The sequence below is a fragment of the Sceloporus occidentalis genome, unplaced genomic scaffold (genome assembly GCF_023333645.1).
Source record: "Sceloporus occidentalis isolate IW3139 unplaced genomic scaffold, rSceOcc1.0.p SCAF_13, whole genome shotgun sequence".
Lineage (NCBI taxonomy): Eukaryota > Metazoa > Chordata > Lepidosauria > Squamata > Phrynosomatidae > Sceloporus > Sceloporus occidentalis.
The window spans coordinates 13,453,751-13,471,315 of NW_028316993.1; the positions used below are offsets into that span (position 1 = coordinate 13,453,751).

The following is a 17,565-nucleotide window of genomic DNA, read 5'->3' on the forward strand; positions in this document are numbered from 1 at the left end:
GACTCCTGGTACAGTATTTCTAAAGCATTCTGTGCACATTAGAAAGAAGAATCCAACCTAGTCATGAATTCAAGAACATAGCCACGTTAATCTGGAAAATTAGGATACGAAGGGATCTTGCAGCACCTTTAAAACTAACGGATTAATAGAAGTTGGTAGCATGAGCTTCTGTGGACTTGAGCCTACCTCCACAGATGCATTCGAGGCAACCCTTGGTCACACTGGCTAATGGTCAGGTATTCTGGAAGTTGGAGCCAGTGGTGGCTAGTGGCTCCCATTGAATCCAGTCCAAGTCTTAATGTAGCTACATGAGCTGTCCAATGTGTCAAACTCTATTTCTAAGTTCAGGACCATGGATAAAACCTGCCAATAACTGGAATGGAGTCACTACTCCACTGACATGGGAACCATGAGCAGCCACTGGTTGAAGTCCAAAAACATCTTGAGGACCAGAGGCTGGGAATCAGAGACCTAAGCAACAGGGTCATCCCTTAGTTGCTAGCAGTTTGAAATATGGTTGATTTTGACCCTCCACATTCAGGCCGGTAAACCTCACTCAGAAAGGAAGAGTAGGAATCCGCTCCAGCCAACCAGTTGAGTGAACTGTTTGAAGGTTATCTTCCCCACCATTTTAGGGGTTTGATGAATCACACATCTACAGACAGAAAGGCTACGAATCTGTGTCTTCTCTACAAAATTGTACAGCTCATTGAAGATGTAAACATCTTAAACTGAAAAAAGAATAGACATAGTTATCAAGCTGGCCCCACAATTAACTTGCAACCGCAGGTCAGATCCATTTTAAAGCAAACTGTATATATTTTGCATCTTTAAAATCACCAACTTTGTTTTCTGGCACCAAGGAAATCCCACAGTAAATAAGTTGCAGGTGTAGACAGGTGGCATTTCCCTAGCATGGGACACAGAGAGGCTTATTTCAAGACAAAGCAAACCAAACCAATGTAATATTCCAGCCAGAATACCACAAAGGCAGATGTGTATATAAGCCAACCTCAGTGAGCAAAGCACCTAGTTGAATTCCGAATGACAATTCCACACTGGAATCGGGAATTCAAGGGGAAAATGGGATCCGATTTTAATTCTGGTACAAAGGAGCACACGTATACAAGCAATTTTTCTTAGTACCCTTGCCTTTATTCAGTAACAGCATGTGTTAATGGAATGCATCAGAGGCAAGGCTGGAAAAACCACCAGGCATGTAGAAATCTGACACTGGTACCAACAAGTTGTGAAATATTTATTTAGGCCTGTGCAGGGCTGAAACTAGAATTGCTGTCAACTACTGGGGAGCGGGGAGGTATATCTGTGCCTTGAAATTATATATATATATACACACACACACACACACACACACACACACAGCCTCACTCATGAGAAATATTAAATATCAAAGAGATGAATGAATGCTATGGTTCAGTACAAGAAAATTGAAAGAAAAGAGGTTCCACCTAAACATTAGGAAGAACCTCAACTATAAGAGATGTGGAATTGACTGTCTCAGAGGGCAGTCGACTCTGTTTCTTTTAAACAGAGGTTGGATAGCCATCTCTCAGAGTGCATTAGTTTTATATTCCTGCATGCGGGAATACACTAGATTGCAGTCCCATCCAGTTTTAAGGATTAATGATGTTAATAGCAAGAATTCGGTGCAATCACAAAGGTAAGGTCTTCACATTCACTTGGCGAGGTGCTACAAGAGGGCCAGGTTTGAGAGCAGGACTTGAGGAGAAGTTACCACAACACACTGGGGCAAAGAGGAGGCAAGGGAGAGGGGTAGAGGATGCTCAGACAAACTAGGAGGAGGGTTTACGGGGGGAGGGCAACCTTAAGCCGATGAGCAGAAACAGCAGAAGTTGCAATAATCCCCTGGTGGAGGCTCCATTTTGGGAAGAACCTGCAGGTCTTGTCACCAGTGGGTCTGGATCCAAAGGAACCTGTGGGGAAGACTGGGGTGTGGATCTGGAAGCAAGAGAGGAAGAGTTTGGGAAAGGGGGAAAAATCAGATACAGTACATCTACGCAACGAGTTCAGATTAGTGTTAAAGATTCAGAAAGAGATGCACATGCTAAGGAACTCCTATGTTAGCTCACTTAACAAACCATCCTCAATGTCCATGGATATGTAGCAGTTAATAGGTCAAAATCATACAGCATATTAGCTACTATACAGCCTGCCCAAAGACATGCTCTGTACGTGTTTTTCATGGTGGCTCCTGGGATCCAAGTCTCAGCTTCCATGTTCGTTGTTAAATTTGCCTGTGAACGATGCAATGACTTCCAGTGTTACCCATCTCCACTCTCATGGGCCACAAGTAAATACGGATGAGTTGAATAGCATTGTGACCACTAAGCAGAGACAAAGTGAAGCGGAGGTAGTTATAGATAGTGGAAGGAAAGAAAGGAGGCTGGGCAAACTGGACATTTTGTAAATATACGCCAGCTGTGTTAAGATGCTCACAACCAGGAAAGGGCCCAGCAATGCTAACTACAGACAGACCTTACTACAGGAACGGTGGGCAGCAGGTTTTGATGAGTGGCCAGTTCTGTGTGTGTTTGAAAATGTACTGCAGACCGCAAACATGACCTTAAGGAGAACTAGAAAGCTGTGCCAATTGTGCAACTTGTATTGATTATGCATTTTAAACTAATTCGCCTGATTGGGTCTGAATTTGCTAGGCAGCAGGAAGGGGGGGTCACTGAAATATAACCTGTAACTATTCATTACTACTACTGCTACTACTACTACTACAAGACAGTCACATATAGCTGCCTCTCTGACTTCTGAGATGTTTGTACACTTTCTGAAATGACATTTTCAGCCAACAAGGTTAGAAACTTGCTTTTCTTTTACAAAAAATAAAATAGAAAATAAAATAAACAGACTACAGTCTATGAATCTCAGAAAACCGAATTGTCCCAATTCACATCCAATATCACATTTTGCACTTTTCCCAAGCAGCTGCAAAATGGCAGCACACCAGCAGGCCTGCAATTTGAAGCAATTTCGTTTTGCGTTATTACAGGGCCGAACCTTTTGTGGAAAAGGGGCCATACGTAATGATTTCCCAATGGCGAAGAAAATGAAATAATTTTCACACACACACACACACGCAAATGGGGGTTAGCGAGGGGAGAGAAAGTCCTTTTCGAAACGCACAGAGGAGTCTGACTCAGCTTCGCCATCAGGCACTTGGAACGACAAAGGAGAAAACAATTTCATCATTTCTCTGTGCAATCGCAGGAAGTGAACACAACAGGATCTTTTGAGGAAGGCAGCCCTGGCAATAAGCAACCAAACTGACACACAGGAAGCTGGACAGATTGAAGACGTTTGGGGTTGTGCTTATTATGCTTACTCTCTCAATAACCTTTGTGCCCTGTATCCATGCATGACCCTCCATGATACTGCGTTACTACAAATCCTATTATCTCTCACTATCACCTATGTTGGCTAGGGATGATAGGAAGTGCAAGCCAAGTTCTGGAGTGCCATCCCCTGCCCACCTTACTCTATTTGCCCACTCTCTTGACCTCACCTGGAACTAGCCGTTATCAACAGGAATAAACTAAAATCCAGGTCTTTGTTCCTAGAAGTGCTCTTTTCAAGTTCCAGCCAGATTAAACAACCCGCTCTGGGTTGCAAAAGACAGTCACCTCCGTAATGTCTTTTGCCAACTGTTAAAAATCCAGAAAGCACAGTCAGATGCTCTGTTTAAGGCAAATTTCTTTGTCAGACCATTCAGAATGCCTACTTGGGAACAGGTTTCCATTGCAATCAATAAACTGGGCTGCAACTTAAAACTCTTAAACCCAATTTTAGAACAGAATTGGCTTCTAAGCAAGCCTCCTTATGACCTGACTGCCTCTTATCTCTGCTTTGCTCTTCCATGAAAACATGGTTTTTCCATTGGAAAAGACTGTCACGACTGCAATACGTACAGCACTGAACACATCTGGTATTAATAGATGCTGTAATACAGCAATAGTAACAGCTCCGCAAGCTGCATCCACTGAGACCTGGTTACTGACAGCACTCTGTGTGTGTGTGTGTGTGTGTGTGTGTGTGAAGTTTGATCAAAGCCACATCATTAGAGAAAGCTGGCACAGTTCGTATGAGCGTTCACACAAACGCATCCCCTGCCATCAAGATTCAGTCACGTTACACACCGCCTGATTAATCTTTTTGTTATTGTATTTGAAATTTAAGTTCATTCCTCATTGATGTGGCCTAAATGCTGGTTTAGACCTACGGCAATCTGCTTTATTGCCATTCCAGGTCTAAAAGATGTTCCTCATCCTGTACCCGCAAGGTTACTGCAGAAGTCTCTGTGCTGTGTGATATACAAGCTAAAAGGAAATTCAGGCTCAAGCCAAAAACAGCCTCCCCCATGTTCCCCCAAACATCCATTAAATACTATCACAGCAGAAAGGATTTTTCTCTTGATCTGTTTACTACCAGGACACAGCAGATGGTCTGACATCTAACCCCAAGCTTCACAGGCTCTGTGAGTGTTGCTGACTCACCCACCAGAAATTGGAAACTATGGCCTGTTACACACTGCCAAAATAAAGCTGCTTCAGGTCTCTTTGGAGGTATGCTATTTAAATGATGCATGGGTCCAGAGGTTGCGCCAAAGCCACATTCCATTCCTAAGCACTGGAGTGCAGCTTTGGTGCAGCTTCCAGAGTCTTAGGATGCACGCGTCATTTAAACAGCATACCTCCAAAGAGACCCGAAGCAGCTTTATTTTGGCAGTCTGTAACAGGCCACAGGCTCTCAAAGATAAAAGCTCCAGCATATATGTGCTTATGGGGTTCTTTCCATCTCCTCCATGGACAACCAGGGTTAAGAGCTGCACCTATATCCAGTTTTAACTATGGTTAGCACTAGCTAGGATCCCCATCTTTAACCAGGGGTCGAAGTGGATTTGCAAACCATAGGTTGGCATTTAACCACAAGCTGCTGGAAACCTAACTCACAGCAAGTTCATGTAGGGAAGGGAAACGTCTTGCAGGAGATGCGCCTGAGGAAGTAGACTTAAGTCTATGAAAACTCATGCTGCCAACTTCCTTTGGAGTTAGTCTCAAAAGTGCTACAAGATCTCTCTACATTCTTGCAGAAAAAGGAAAGTAACACAGAAGATCCAAGGTTCACACCAGATCTCATGCACATTTGCGCTGATTCAGACTACAGATTCTCTCTCCATCCCCTGCCTCTCTATTCATGGAGTCAAACCAAACCTGAACTGAAACTCAGAAACAAATTTCTTTTGCTTCCTCAGCCAGAGGAGAACCAGGGCCATTATTTCAAAAATTACTAAATATGAACCAGAGAAATAAATAGGTAAGGTTCAAAGGAGGGATTCAATCAAGCAATAGATATATTGAGGTACAACTCACTGGCTTTGTAGGAACCATGGTGAACATTTAAATGAGAACTAGTATCTGGAAGGGTTTCTGTATTTTGCAGTTTTGACAGGTTTGTTATGCTCTGTCCTCTTCAAGGCGTGGAGACCTGCTTCCTCTTTCGGATTTGATCAACCTACAAGGCACAGGATGGATGTACATACAATACAAAAAGACAGTCAACAAGGCAGAGGGCCTTCTTGGTGGATGCTCCAGATTTTTGAACTCCCTCCCTGGGGAAGCTAGGATGGCTCCTTCCTTCTGCTTCTTGCACCAGCAAGTGAAAACTCTTGCATTTCTAGAAGAAGCAAGAGATGCATCCCAAGATGCTCAAAAGATGGCAGAATTGTGAATTGTGCAGCAAAGCCTCACTCTGTGGGACTGAAGTGTTTCACTATCTTATATGAGAGTTAAAGACTGGCCAGCTTAATTTGGCATAAGATATGGTGGACTGCCACCCACTTCATCAGGCACATGGCACATTGTCAGTTGGGAGATATTTATACATAAGCTGGGGTTGGAGGGAGAGATGTGAAAACAGAAATGCAAAAGGTAGACAAGAACATAGGAAACTGCATTATGTGAGTCAGACCCTTGGTCCATCTTGCCCTTGTTGAATGGCTTCCCAGGATTTGGGACAAGATCCTTCTTTAGTCCCAGCCAGAGATCACTATTATTCCTGGAGGTCTCCATCCAGTATTAACCAAGTCTAATCCTGCTTAGCTTCCAAACTCAGAAGACATCAGGTGCATTCAGGGCCAACTGTGGCTATGGCCCCTGAACTCCACTTCTGTGGCCCCTGAAGCCCACCACCAGTCCTGCAATGCCATTCAATTTTTCCCCCTGAATCACACCGAAAGCCCCCAAAGCGTCAGAACATACAAAAATACTCTGAGAAGCACCTCAGAATCCTGTATTATTCCTGAAATACTTCTGCTGTTCGTCTGTAGTCCCTCTTAAAATGGTGTCAAGAAGTTGCATGACATCACTTTGGGTTGCCATTCTGAGATGGGCTGTACAGGAAAATTGAGGTATTTAGGCTTGCTATGGGATGGTGCGACCAACGGAGGGGGGGGTTGGGGTTGAATTGGCCCCTGGGCTCCATGCAAATGCACAGCCCAGTTTAGGGTGGTATGGCAGCCTATAGACATGGGTAATTATCTTAGCAATGGAGGTAATTATCTTCACAACGTAGCGTAGGTGACAAGAATATCCTAGCATGGATAAGCAAACATATGTATGGTGGCAGGTTTCACAAGCAAAGGTTGAGAAAATAAGGCAAATAATTATCTGCCAACTTGAGGCCATTTCATGCCTCTTGACGCATGAACTGCATTTACCACAATACCATGCTCAGCACAACCCAGTATTGCCTGATTCCAGAAGCAAAGCAAAGTGAGGCCTGGTTACTTTCATGGGGGATTAACAGGTGATACCTGGAGTCACCAGGTAGGTCTAGAAAATAAAAACTGGAAAGCCATATTCTGCTTGCCAGTCAGAGATGAAAATCCTGCTGTACATAGATCCATATTCTGACCTAATCATTATCAGGCACCCTCCTAAGTCCATACAAGCTAATGCCAAATTCAATTTGCCTTCTCTTTTCTGTTTTTCCTGTAACAGACTAACACAGCTCCACTGTTTTAGTTAATTTCAGGCTATTGCGAGCTGTCTGGCATCTAGACCTCCTCCCTAAGGATCCACCTGTCCTTCTATTACATGAGGCCTGGACTAATAAATCCAGGCTGACGTTTTGTACTTTGGACTCTACCTCTGCTTTCAAAATATACAAACTCACCCAGTCTGCTTTTGAAGTTCAGTGATCACCTTTTTCACACATGTGTGTTTTAAGCTTTCCCAATCTGTTTATGAGGTCCCTGCCGGAAAGGTTTTCAGACCATCTACCTGATAGTGTCGCCTTACACGACTTAAAATTAAATTAACATAAGATGACCCTGAATACTGTCAGAGGCGTTCCAGGGGGAACTTGAGGTTGCCTGCCTTTCGGTTGAAGAGTTGTCCCATTTGACCTCACCGTCATTCTGTAGAAAGAAAAGCAAACAAACCTGGAGAACAGTACACAGAGAAGGGCAGGCCCTACTCTATTGCTGATCTGGGTGTTGAGTATCCAACAAGCTAAGTTTTGAGAGATTAGAAACCAGATCTGAACCCACTGCCCTAGAAGCTGCATAGCCATGCTGTGTACCACACAATACTGTCTATAAAATACACACAAACACACACACGCCGAATCTTCCTCCATCCCCTCCTCCAAACCTCCTTCCATCCCTTCAGACTTTTTACTCCTGCATCTCTCTTTGTCCCTTGATTTATCAATATTTTGTAAATTACCCTCAACCGTAACTTCTTCTGGATAGCTTTCTGACAGCTTGGGCTCCAAGTGCCGACTGCCATTTATTTTTCTCATTTTAATGGCACACTTCAGTTTTAGATTAATTATAGGACCAAGGCATCTTGCTGTTTTACAGGCCACTCAAAAGCTAAGGCTGGCAGGGCCAGGTCATTAAAAAGAGACTCGAGGGGCTTTAATCAAGTGCTACAGAGAGAAGAACCATCAGCCTCCATTTCTCTGGAAATTGCCATAGAAATGTCATCCAACATAAGATGCTGGGAGACATGGGTGACAAAAATATACAAGAAGGCAAGTAGATTGAAGGCCAGGAAGTGGGAAGCCTTGTTCAAAACAACCGGAAGCAGCCACAGCTGGAAGATAGGCAGAGTAGGAAGAAACTGCAAAGAGCTTTCAGTAGTTTGAAGGGAAAGGGTAAGTCATTAAATACAGAGCTGGGCAAAATGAGACCCTCTAGATCAGTGATTCTCAAGCTTTGGTCTTCCGGGTGTTTTGGATTTCAGCTCCTAGAAGTCCTAGCTGACTTGGCTAACAGGAAGGAAGTCTAAGACATCTGGAGAACCAAAGTTTGGGAATTGTTGCTCTAGTCTGGTTGGCATCTCCCATGATCTCCCACTGTTAGCTAGGACTGATGGGTGTTGCAATACAGCACCATTTGGGCAGCTTTATTTTGCCTACTCCTGCCTGCATGTAATAGAACGTTGTTAAGAGCTTCCTACAGATTTCAAGTATTTTTTTAAGATACATACAGATGCACATGAACAAACATGGCACGGCGGTTTGCGTGTCATATTTAGACTCTGCAAGATCTGGCTAGGAATCCCTGCTCAACTATGGAAGCCCACTGTGTGACCCTGGGCAGGTCAACCCCTTTCAGCTTCCATGGCAAACCAGCTCTGAAAAAATCTTGCCAAGAAATCCCCATGATAGAGTTGCCATAAGAGAGAGGTGGCTTGAAGGCAGATGACACACACACACAACTTTTATCATGCGCTGGATCACAGCCACAGGCCCATCTAGTGCTAGTCAGTTGTGTGGATTGTGGAACCACAGTTGGGTTAGTAGAGTGAAAACTGGCCCTTGGCAGTCATGCAGTTGCCCACCCTGGTTAGTGCACATATGTGCCTACAAGTCACCTGTCGATTTATGGCCACTCCATGAATTTTTCAGAGGGTTTTCTTAGTCAAAGAATACTCATGGATGGTTTTGTCCATTCCTTCCTCTGAAATAGAGCCTACAGCACCTGGTATTCATTGGCGGTCTCCCATCCAAGGACTAACCAGGGCTGGCCTTGGTATGCTTCCAAGATGAGAGAGGATCTGGTGCCTTGAAGATATTTAGGCCCACCCCTGATTTAGAGCAAATATAAAAAGCTGCCTCGTAGCAAGTCAGAGCCTACATCAGTATTTCTGGCACCAATGCTGTTCAAAGTCTACATACATTCAATTTTGTGAACCATTGGTTACCAGTCTCTAGGAAGTTTTTCAGGAAAGAAAGATAAGATTGTAAATAATGGGCAGAGCATGATAACAGTCTCTGGCACACAGGGGAAAGCAACATTGCCAATCCCCCATATCAGATGGCTTGAGATACACTGTTCTACACTGACCAGCAGTGGCTTTCCAAAGTTTCAGAGGCAATTCTTCCCCTGCAAATGTAGGAACTGTACACTGGGGTGATGTCAGCCCTTTTGTTTCCCCATTTTAACATTCAAAGGCCAACAAGACTTTGCAGACACTCACAACAAGCAAAGGAAAAACATTCCTGCAAAAGATATAGGGGGGGATGGGGTGGGAATGAAGCCAAAGATATACAAGTTCTTTTGTTCCCTTTAAGGATCAAAGGAGTAAAACAGCAAGGACAGGGACCGGCGTAGAAGAGAATGCATGTTCTTGGACTTATCTTACGGATGCAGCAAAACAGAGAACGCACGCCCAACTCTGCGTATCTAGAGATGTGAAAGAGTACAGAGTAAGGCCAAGATCTAAGGAGTGATTTGCATGTTCAAGGGCATGCGCAGAGAGGGTTTTCTTTCTTCCTCCCTTTATAAAACATCCCCCAAACCCAGTTTTGGATGCAAGTTGCATGGAAGGCTGCTGTTTGAATATCACCACCCACCGATCAACCCCACAGGCCTGCAGTATACAGATCTTTGGATCCTGGCCTACATGTGCTTCCCTCCCAATGTGACACAAGCAAAGAAAAAGCAGAACCAGAAATGATAACAGAATTCAAGGGAGGCGACTCAAGGCTGCAGATGTCTAACATCCACAAAGAAGAATTGCTGGAGATCACTTTGGGTGTCCAAACATGCGGACCCTCCTTATGTTCAAATGTACCCTGTTTAAAATTACACATTGCAAGCCACGACAAAACAAGGCTGTGGCTTTTAGTGAGGATTGAATCGTGTTTTCACAAGATGTTCACACTCTCCTGCATGCCGTGCGCTGGAATGCGTTCCTGGTTTTACAAGGTCCTTAACTGCAATCGATATTCTTCTTTTTTCCTCTTAGGCTTGACAACTTTGAATCTGTGAAAACAAGAAGGGCCCTACCTTCCAGAGAAGTGAGCTAACTAACAACAAGAACAGGAAGCAGGTGTGGGTTAAGAAGGATGCCTGCAGAGCAAACATTGGCAGTTAACTCAAGCAAATAGACCAAGATATGCTTTGTATGTGTGTGTCTTCAAGTCTACAGAAGGAAGGGGGAAATGTTCTGTTTTCAGGATAACAGACTGGAGGGACACATCGTCTCAGCCAGAATTAGCCAGACAATGAGCAAAACCAATCTGCCTTCCAAAAAAAAACAATCTGGGAACCAATATTTTGAGTCAGCATTCTTCAGAATCCTTTCTAAAGACCTTGGAAACCACAGGCATTTTGGAAGGAAAGAAAAGACTGGGATCGCTTGATCCGTGCTCCTCAGATTTCTCAGCAGTCATGAGAAGGACTAGGAATCACTTCATTTAGTTAGTTTTGCATTTACAAGCAGGAAGTTGGGTCGCTTAAGATTTAACAAGGCAGGAGACAGAGTTAGTATTCAGAAGACAATATTGCTCATCGCTGATTTTAGTGTATGTATGAGTGATACACACACAGGCACCCAGATCTTCACCCTTCCCTTCCGATATGCTTTATGATAGGAAGGGGATTTATCAACAAGATTAATTCCTGACCTCCTCCCCTCCTAGCTAAAGGACTTATAATACAGTCATTGCTGTCAGTTTGCCCATTTGATGCCATTATGTAACAAACTGCATGCAGCATCCCCTAAACGATGCATGGGTCGTCCCCGCTTCCCAGCAAAAGGTACCAAAACACCTTCCATCCTTCCTAAACTCACCGGGACATTTATTAGATTTGATTTGATTTCTGGTCAGGACGAAAGAAGCGTAAGTGCCACCTGTTTGATCGCCCACCCCCTGGCCTCAGTCCAAAGAAAAGCAAGCATATACAAAGAGCAAACCGTTCTGACAAAGGGAACCTGCTGCATGGAAAGAAAAGCTCATCCCAACGGCACACGAAATTAGTAAAGCCAAGCTGAAATTCACAGCGTTTGGAGCTTGAAGCAACACGGAAATGTTCAGCAAAGGAAAATATAATGTCCTTGCTTGTGTGCACATTATATATATGTACATATAGGTGTGTGAGTGTGTGTAAATATATTAATATGCATACATATACATACAGTATTGTGAAGTCGAAGGCTTTCCATGGCCGGCATCCATAGTTTTTTGTGGGTTTTTCTGGCTATGTGCCCATGTTCTAGAAGAGTTTATTCCTGACGTTTCATCAGCATCTGTGGCTGGCATCTTTCTCTGGCATCTTTCTCTGAAGATGCCAGCCACAGATGCAGGCGAAACATCAGAAATAAACTCTTTTAGAACATGGCCTCACAGCCAGAAAAACCCACAAAAAACTATATACAGTGTTGTGTTTTAACACCAGCCAAGCTTCAACCACAAGGACGCTAGCATCTCAGGAAAGCCGGCCAGTTTTATCACCTTCTTTCCCGGTCCATCGCCTCCGGCTTGAAAGACTGACCCTCGCCAACCCCAGAATACAAGAAGCCGCATGTTACCTTTGGCCTGGCAGTCCGCACAGTATTTGTTCTCCTCTTCCAGCAGCAGATTGGCCAGGACAGCCTGATACCTGTCCACGTCTCGGACCGACTTGCCTGTCATTGCGGCAGATACAGAGACGGCTCTTTGTATGAGAGAGAGGGAAAGGGAGGAAAAAAGGAAGAAGATGCCCTTTCCTTCCTCAGTTCTGTAACAGAGGCCTCTCTGGGCACTGGCAAACCACACCCAAACCCCTAAAGTTTACCTGGCACCCCTCAACATCACCAACGCTCTGCTCTAAGGAGATAAGCTTATTTCCCCCCCACAAATACTTCCCTTCTGTGCCAAAAATGTCCAGCTGGGCAACACTTCGCTCACACCGATTTCACCACTGCCTCCTCCTCCGACCTGCCAATGGAAATCATGCCCCAAAATTACCCCGACATACAACATGCCACTGAGGGTTACCCTCCGAGCCTCTCGGCAGCCAGTTTCGGCACCCCAGGGACCCCCAAAATTGAAGGCATCACCCAGCAAAGGTATCCCTCCCTCCGTACCAAACCCTAAGCTCCGATCCACCAACTGCCTTTCAATCCACAGACTTAAGGTGCCCCCAAATCACCAATATCTAAGGGGTACCCCGAAACCAGAGACTTTGAAACCTAGCCTCATCAAGAGAATTGGGCACCTGGGTCCTACTGCTTCCCAAAACAAACCCAAGCAAAAGGGGTTTTCTTGCTGGTCTCCTCAGTCACCCCCAAATTTGCCAAGCAGAGTCAACTCCTCAGTCACCCCTAAAATTCAGGAAGCACATTCAATTCTTCAGACACCCCTAAAATTTGCCAAACACATTCAATTCCTCAGTCACCCAAATTTTGTCAAGCATAGAGTCAGTTCTTCAGCCGCCGCCAGCCCCCAAAATTCACCATTCGACTCGAGTCACCCCCAAATTTAATCAAACCTATCCAAGTCCTCAGTCGCCCCAAAATTGACCAAGCGCATTCAATTCCTCAGGCACACCCCAAATTTAATCAAGCTTATCCAACTCCTCAATCACCCTAAACATTTGCTAAAGGCATTCGACTTCTCAATCACCCCCTAAAGTCACCAAGGCTACTCAACTCCTGTCTCCCCAAAAACTTACTAAACCCCCTCCTCAGTCGCCCCCAAATGTATTCAAGCCTATATTCAACTCCTCAGTCACTCTCCCCTCAACTTTGCCAAGCCTATTCGACTCCACAGTGACCCCCAAAATACACTACAGTTACTCAGACACCCCCAAAAAGCTTCCAAGCCTATTCAACCCCTCAGTCAGCCCCCAATTCTTCAAATGTATCCAAGTCCTCAGTCGCCCCCAAAATGTCTCAAACCTTTTCGACTCCTCAGTCACCCCCAAAAATTATCTAACTTTTTTAACTCCTTAGTGACCCCCAAATTTTCTGAAACCTTTTCAACTCCTCAGGGACCCCAAAACAAAACAAACACCCTCCAAGAGTATTCAGTTTCTCAGTGTCACCCCAAAAAAGCCCTATAAGCCTATTCAAGTCCTCAGTCACCCCAAAATGTAACCACTCAACAACCATACAAGAACCCCAACACTTTTGGGGTGAGCACCCACTTCTGCCTCCTTAAAAAACCCCAAATTCAACTGAAATAGAGAAACAAGGTACTCTTAGGTTCCCCCCCAAATAATAATGTTAATAAACACCCCCAAATATTAATAATTAATATATAATAATGTTAATAATATTAATAATTGAGGGTTTTTGTTCCTCTCTCCTCCACTTCAGAGGGAATTCACCCCAAAATGGACCCCAAAAGCCCCCTTCAGCCTCTCTCTCCAAATCCAAGGCTGAAACACCCCATTTCCCCCTCAAAAACCCCCAAATTAGGCTCCTGAACCCCAAAACCCTCCCTTCAGCCCCTTCCCCTCCTTCAGTCTTTGGCTCTAAAGACAGGGAAAAGGCACCCCCAGCCCCACAATTAGCAATAATAAGTTAATTGGGGAAGGAAGGAAGGATAGAAGGAAGGAAGGAAGGAGGTGAAGTGAAAGAGAGGAGGAAATGGAGGGAGGAGGAGGAGGAGGAGGAGGGAGGAGCGCGACTGCGCATGCGCAAGGCGTCTCCAGGCAGCGACGCACCGAGCCGCCTCTTCATATGTGCGCATGCGCTCAACCCTCCCGGCCCTCAGGGAGGAGTTTTAGAGAGATAAAGGAAAGCCACGCCCCCTCCAGCCTCTGATTGGAGGAGGAGGCTATAGGCGATGGGCCAATCAGAGAGAAGGAGGGGCGGGGCCAAGCTGGGAGGATTCTAATGGAGGGAATGAATGAGTGGAGGAATGAATGGAGGGAAGAATGAATGAATGAATGGAAGGAAGGGAGGAAGGGAGGGAGGAATAAAGGAAGAGAATGGGAGAGAATGGGGGGGGGGTGGTGGAAAAGAAGCCATGGATAGGTAGATTAGATAGATGGATGGATGGATGGATGGATAGATAGATAGATAGATAGATAGATAGATAGATAGATAGATAGATAGATTTTTTATGCCACCTTTCTCCTAAAAGGCACCAAAGCTGACATATACACATACATGTATATAATATTATATACACACATACACACATATATATTATATACACATATCATATTATACACACACATACACACAGTTTTATATATGTGTGTGTGTGTATACACATATATATGTATATGTATATACACACATATATATACACACAAACATTATATATATATATATATATATATAATATAAATGTAAAATTTTATATATATATATACACACACACACACACACACACACACACATATATATATATATACATATAATATTAGATACACAGTTATATATATGTCATCTTTCGGCCGGTGAGGGAGTTCACCAGGCAGGTCCAGCTCCATCAGGGCTAGCCTGGAAGAAGGAAGAGCCCTCCCTCCAATCCATCTGCCTTGGTCCAGGCCTCAGAGGGAGAGAAGAACCACTGGACCTCATCCTCTTTTCCTCCACCATTCCCTTCTCCTTTGTTTAGATTGTAAGCCTGAGGGCAGGGAACTGTCTGATTAAAAATAATATTGTAAGCCGCCCTGAGAGCCATTAGGGCTGAAGGGCGGGATATAAATATCTAAATAAATAAATAATAATAAAATAATTATATATATATATATATATATATATATATATATATATAAAATTTTATATAATGATATAAAATAATTCTTTTTTCTCTTTCTCCTGGATGCCTTCCTCTCTTCTTTTCCCAGGTAAAAGGTGCTTGAGCCTCCCTTTTCCAAAACGCTTGGCATCGGCAATGTTTAGGATTTCCAAAGGTTAAGACCCCCCCCCTTCTCTCTCTTTTTATCATTTAAAAGATGTATTATTTATTTATTTATTATTCAGAAAATATTCAAGGGTAGCTGTGGATCCCAAAACCCATGATGCTCAGAGGTGAGACTGCAGTCCCCAGCATCCCTGGCTGGCTATTGCTTGCACAGGCTGCTGGGAGCTGCAATCCTCCTTTGGGCCAGTTTGTTGCCTCTGGACCTCGCTTGTTGCGTGGCTCCCATTTCGGGTGCCTTGTCCTCTGGTTGTTTTGTTGTGCCTTTTTAGGCTAATAATTTCTTCCTCCTCCTTCTGCCTCCGGTGTCCTATCTGCTGCCAGCCTGCATTCTTGGTCTTTTGCCATGCCTTCCAATAGCCCCATATAGACAGGCCAAAATAAAGCTGCTTTAGGTCACTTTGGACGGTATGCTGTTTAAATGATGCATGTGTCCTAAGAGACGGGAAGCCACACCAAAGCCACAATCCGGTCCTAAGGACTGGAGTGCAGCTTTGGCGCGGCTTCCAGACTCTTAGGAGGCATGTGTCATTTAAACAGCATACCTCCAAAGTGACCCGAAGCAGCTTTATTTTGGCAGTCTGTATGGGGCTTGTGTGTTTATCTGTTCACCATCCTGTAGCCCTCTATTACGCACCTTTGATTCTATGGCTCTGGAAAGCTCAGAAGCCATCATAGTCCTCTTCTCACCTAAAAGAAGGAAAACCTTGGGGAAATCACTTTTAGGACTGCAGCTCCCACAATCCACCAACCAGCATGGCCCCTGGGGTTGGGAACATCTCAGGCTCCGTCATCCTCTAAAAAGGGACTTGTGGGCAACCTTTTCTTATTTTTCAATCTTCCCGGATGGAATCAAACTCCCAACTCCCCAAGGCAATGCAACCCATGGCCATGGATGATGGGATCTGTAATCCTGCTGAAGCAGCACACGCATTCCCCCAGCCCAGCCCCAAACTCCACACCTGCCATTAGGAACATTAAGAGAAATGCCCATCTGGATATTCCTGGAACATGAACAGTCCAGATCAGTCATCGAGAGAAGACATTGTCGCAAGGGAATGTGATCCAGGAAACATTTCCAATGGGAGGAGAAACAAACCTCATTTCTAGCCACCAAATTCGTGTGTGTGTGTGTGTGTGTGTGTGTATATATATATATATATATATATATATATGTCTATATTTATATGCGTATTTATATTATATAAATACAATAAAAATGATGCTGCAGGTGACGGAAAGGGTCCATTCCTGGCTCTCTGGCGGCCTCCTCCTGTGTACAGAATGGGGCACACCTGGCTGAACAAGACTACATGTGAAAGGGATCTAGGAGTCCAAGTAGACCATAAGTTGAACATGAGTCAACAGTGTGATGTGGCAGCTAACAAGGCCAATGCGATTTTAGGCTGCATCAATAAAAGTATAGTGTCTAGAGATCAAGGGAAGTAATAGTGCCACTCTATTCTGCTCTGGTCAGGCCCCACCTGGAATATTGTGTCCAGTTCTGGGCACCACAATTTAAAAAGGACATTGAGAAACTGGAGCCATGTGTCCAAAGGAGGGCAACCAAAATGGTGAAGGGTCTGGAGGGACTTAAGGAGCTGGCGATGTTTAGCCTGGAGAAGAGAAGGTTAAGAGGTGATATGATAGCCTTGTTTAAATATTTGAAGGGATGTCATATTGAGGAGGGAGCAAGCTTGTTTTCTGCTGCTCCAGAGAATAGGACACAATAGAGCAATGGATGCAAACTACAGCAAAAGAGATTCCACCTCAACATTAGGAGGAACTTCCTGATAGTAAGGGCTGTTCGACAGTGGAACACTTTTCCTTGGAGTGTAGTGGAGTTTCCTTCCTTAGAGGTCTTCAAACAGAGGCTGGATGGCCATCTGTCAGGGATGCTTTGATTTAGATTTCCTGCATGGCAGAATGGGGTTGGACTGGATGGCCCTTGTGGTCTCTTCCAACTCTACGATTCTATGATTCTATGCATTTGGGCATATCGCCCTCTCTGTCCAACTAATTCCTCCCTTTAGCTTTCCTATGGTGAAGGGAGGACATTTTAAAGTTCCTCCTGTGCAAAAAACATGTCCTGGAAAAGGAGGACACCTTACAGCCTTACAAACTCATTTTATCTGTCTGAAATTGCACACTCCCCCCACCTCCTAATGTAGCACCCAAACCCTTTCCATTTTACTTTGCAGAATGGGAAGGGCATGGACAGGATTTGGCTTGCCAAACACCGGCACACAGCTCCGAAGCATGGCACTATAGTGCCTTTGAGTGTCGAAAGATCCCTGATGCCCTCTCTCCTTTCTTGGGTCCAGGTTGGCTGCTGTGGGTTTTGTCTTTTGAAATCCA

General features: G+C 44.4%; 1 protein-coding gene across 2 annotated transcripts in view; it reads right to left on the bottom strand.

The window, feature by feature from the left end:
- Positions 1-13,933, bottom strand: part of LOC149305021 (stromal membrane-associated protein 2-like) — a 33,283-nt gene extending 19,350 nt beyond the window's left edge. The window contains exons 1-2 of one of the 2 annotated variants that reach the window (XM_089478173.1): positions 11,877-11,951; positions 1,846-1,980 (exon numbers count right to left, since the gene is read on the bottom strand). Coding sequence is in view for 1 of the 2 variants with exons in the window: in XM_089478172.1 (XP_089334298.1) it covers positions 11,877-11,979 (103 nt within the window). In the remaining variant the exon portion in view is untranslated. Of the gene's footprint in view, positions 1-1,845; positions 1,981-11,876 lie in introns of both variants that reach the window. The other variant, XM_089478172.1, reaches the window with a different exon arrangement.
- Between the last annotated feature and the right edge of the window lie 3,632 nt (positions 13,934-17,565).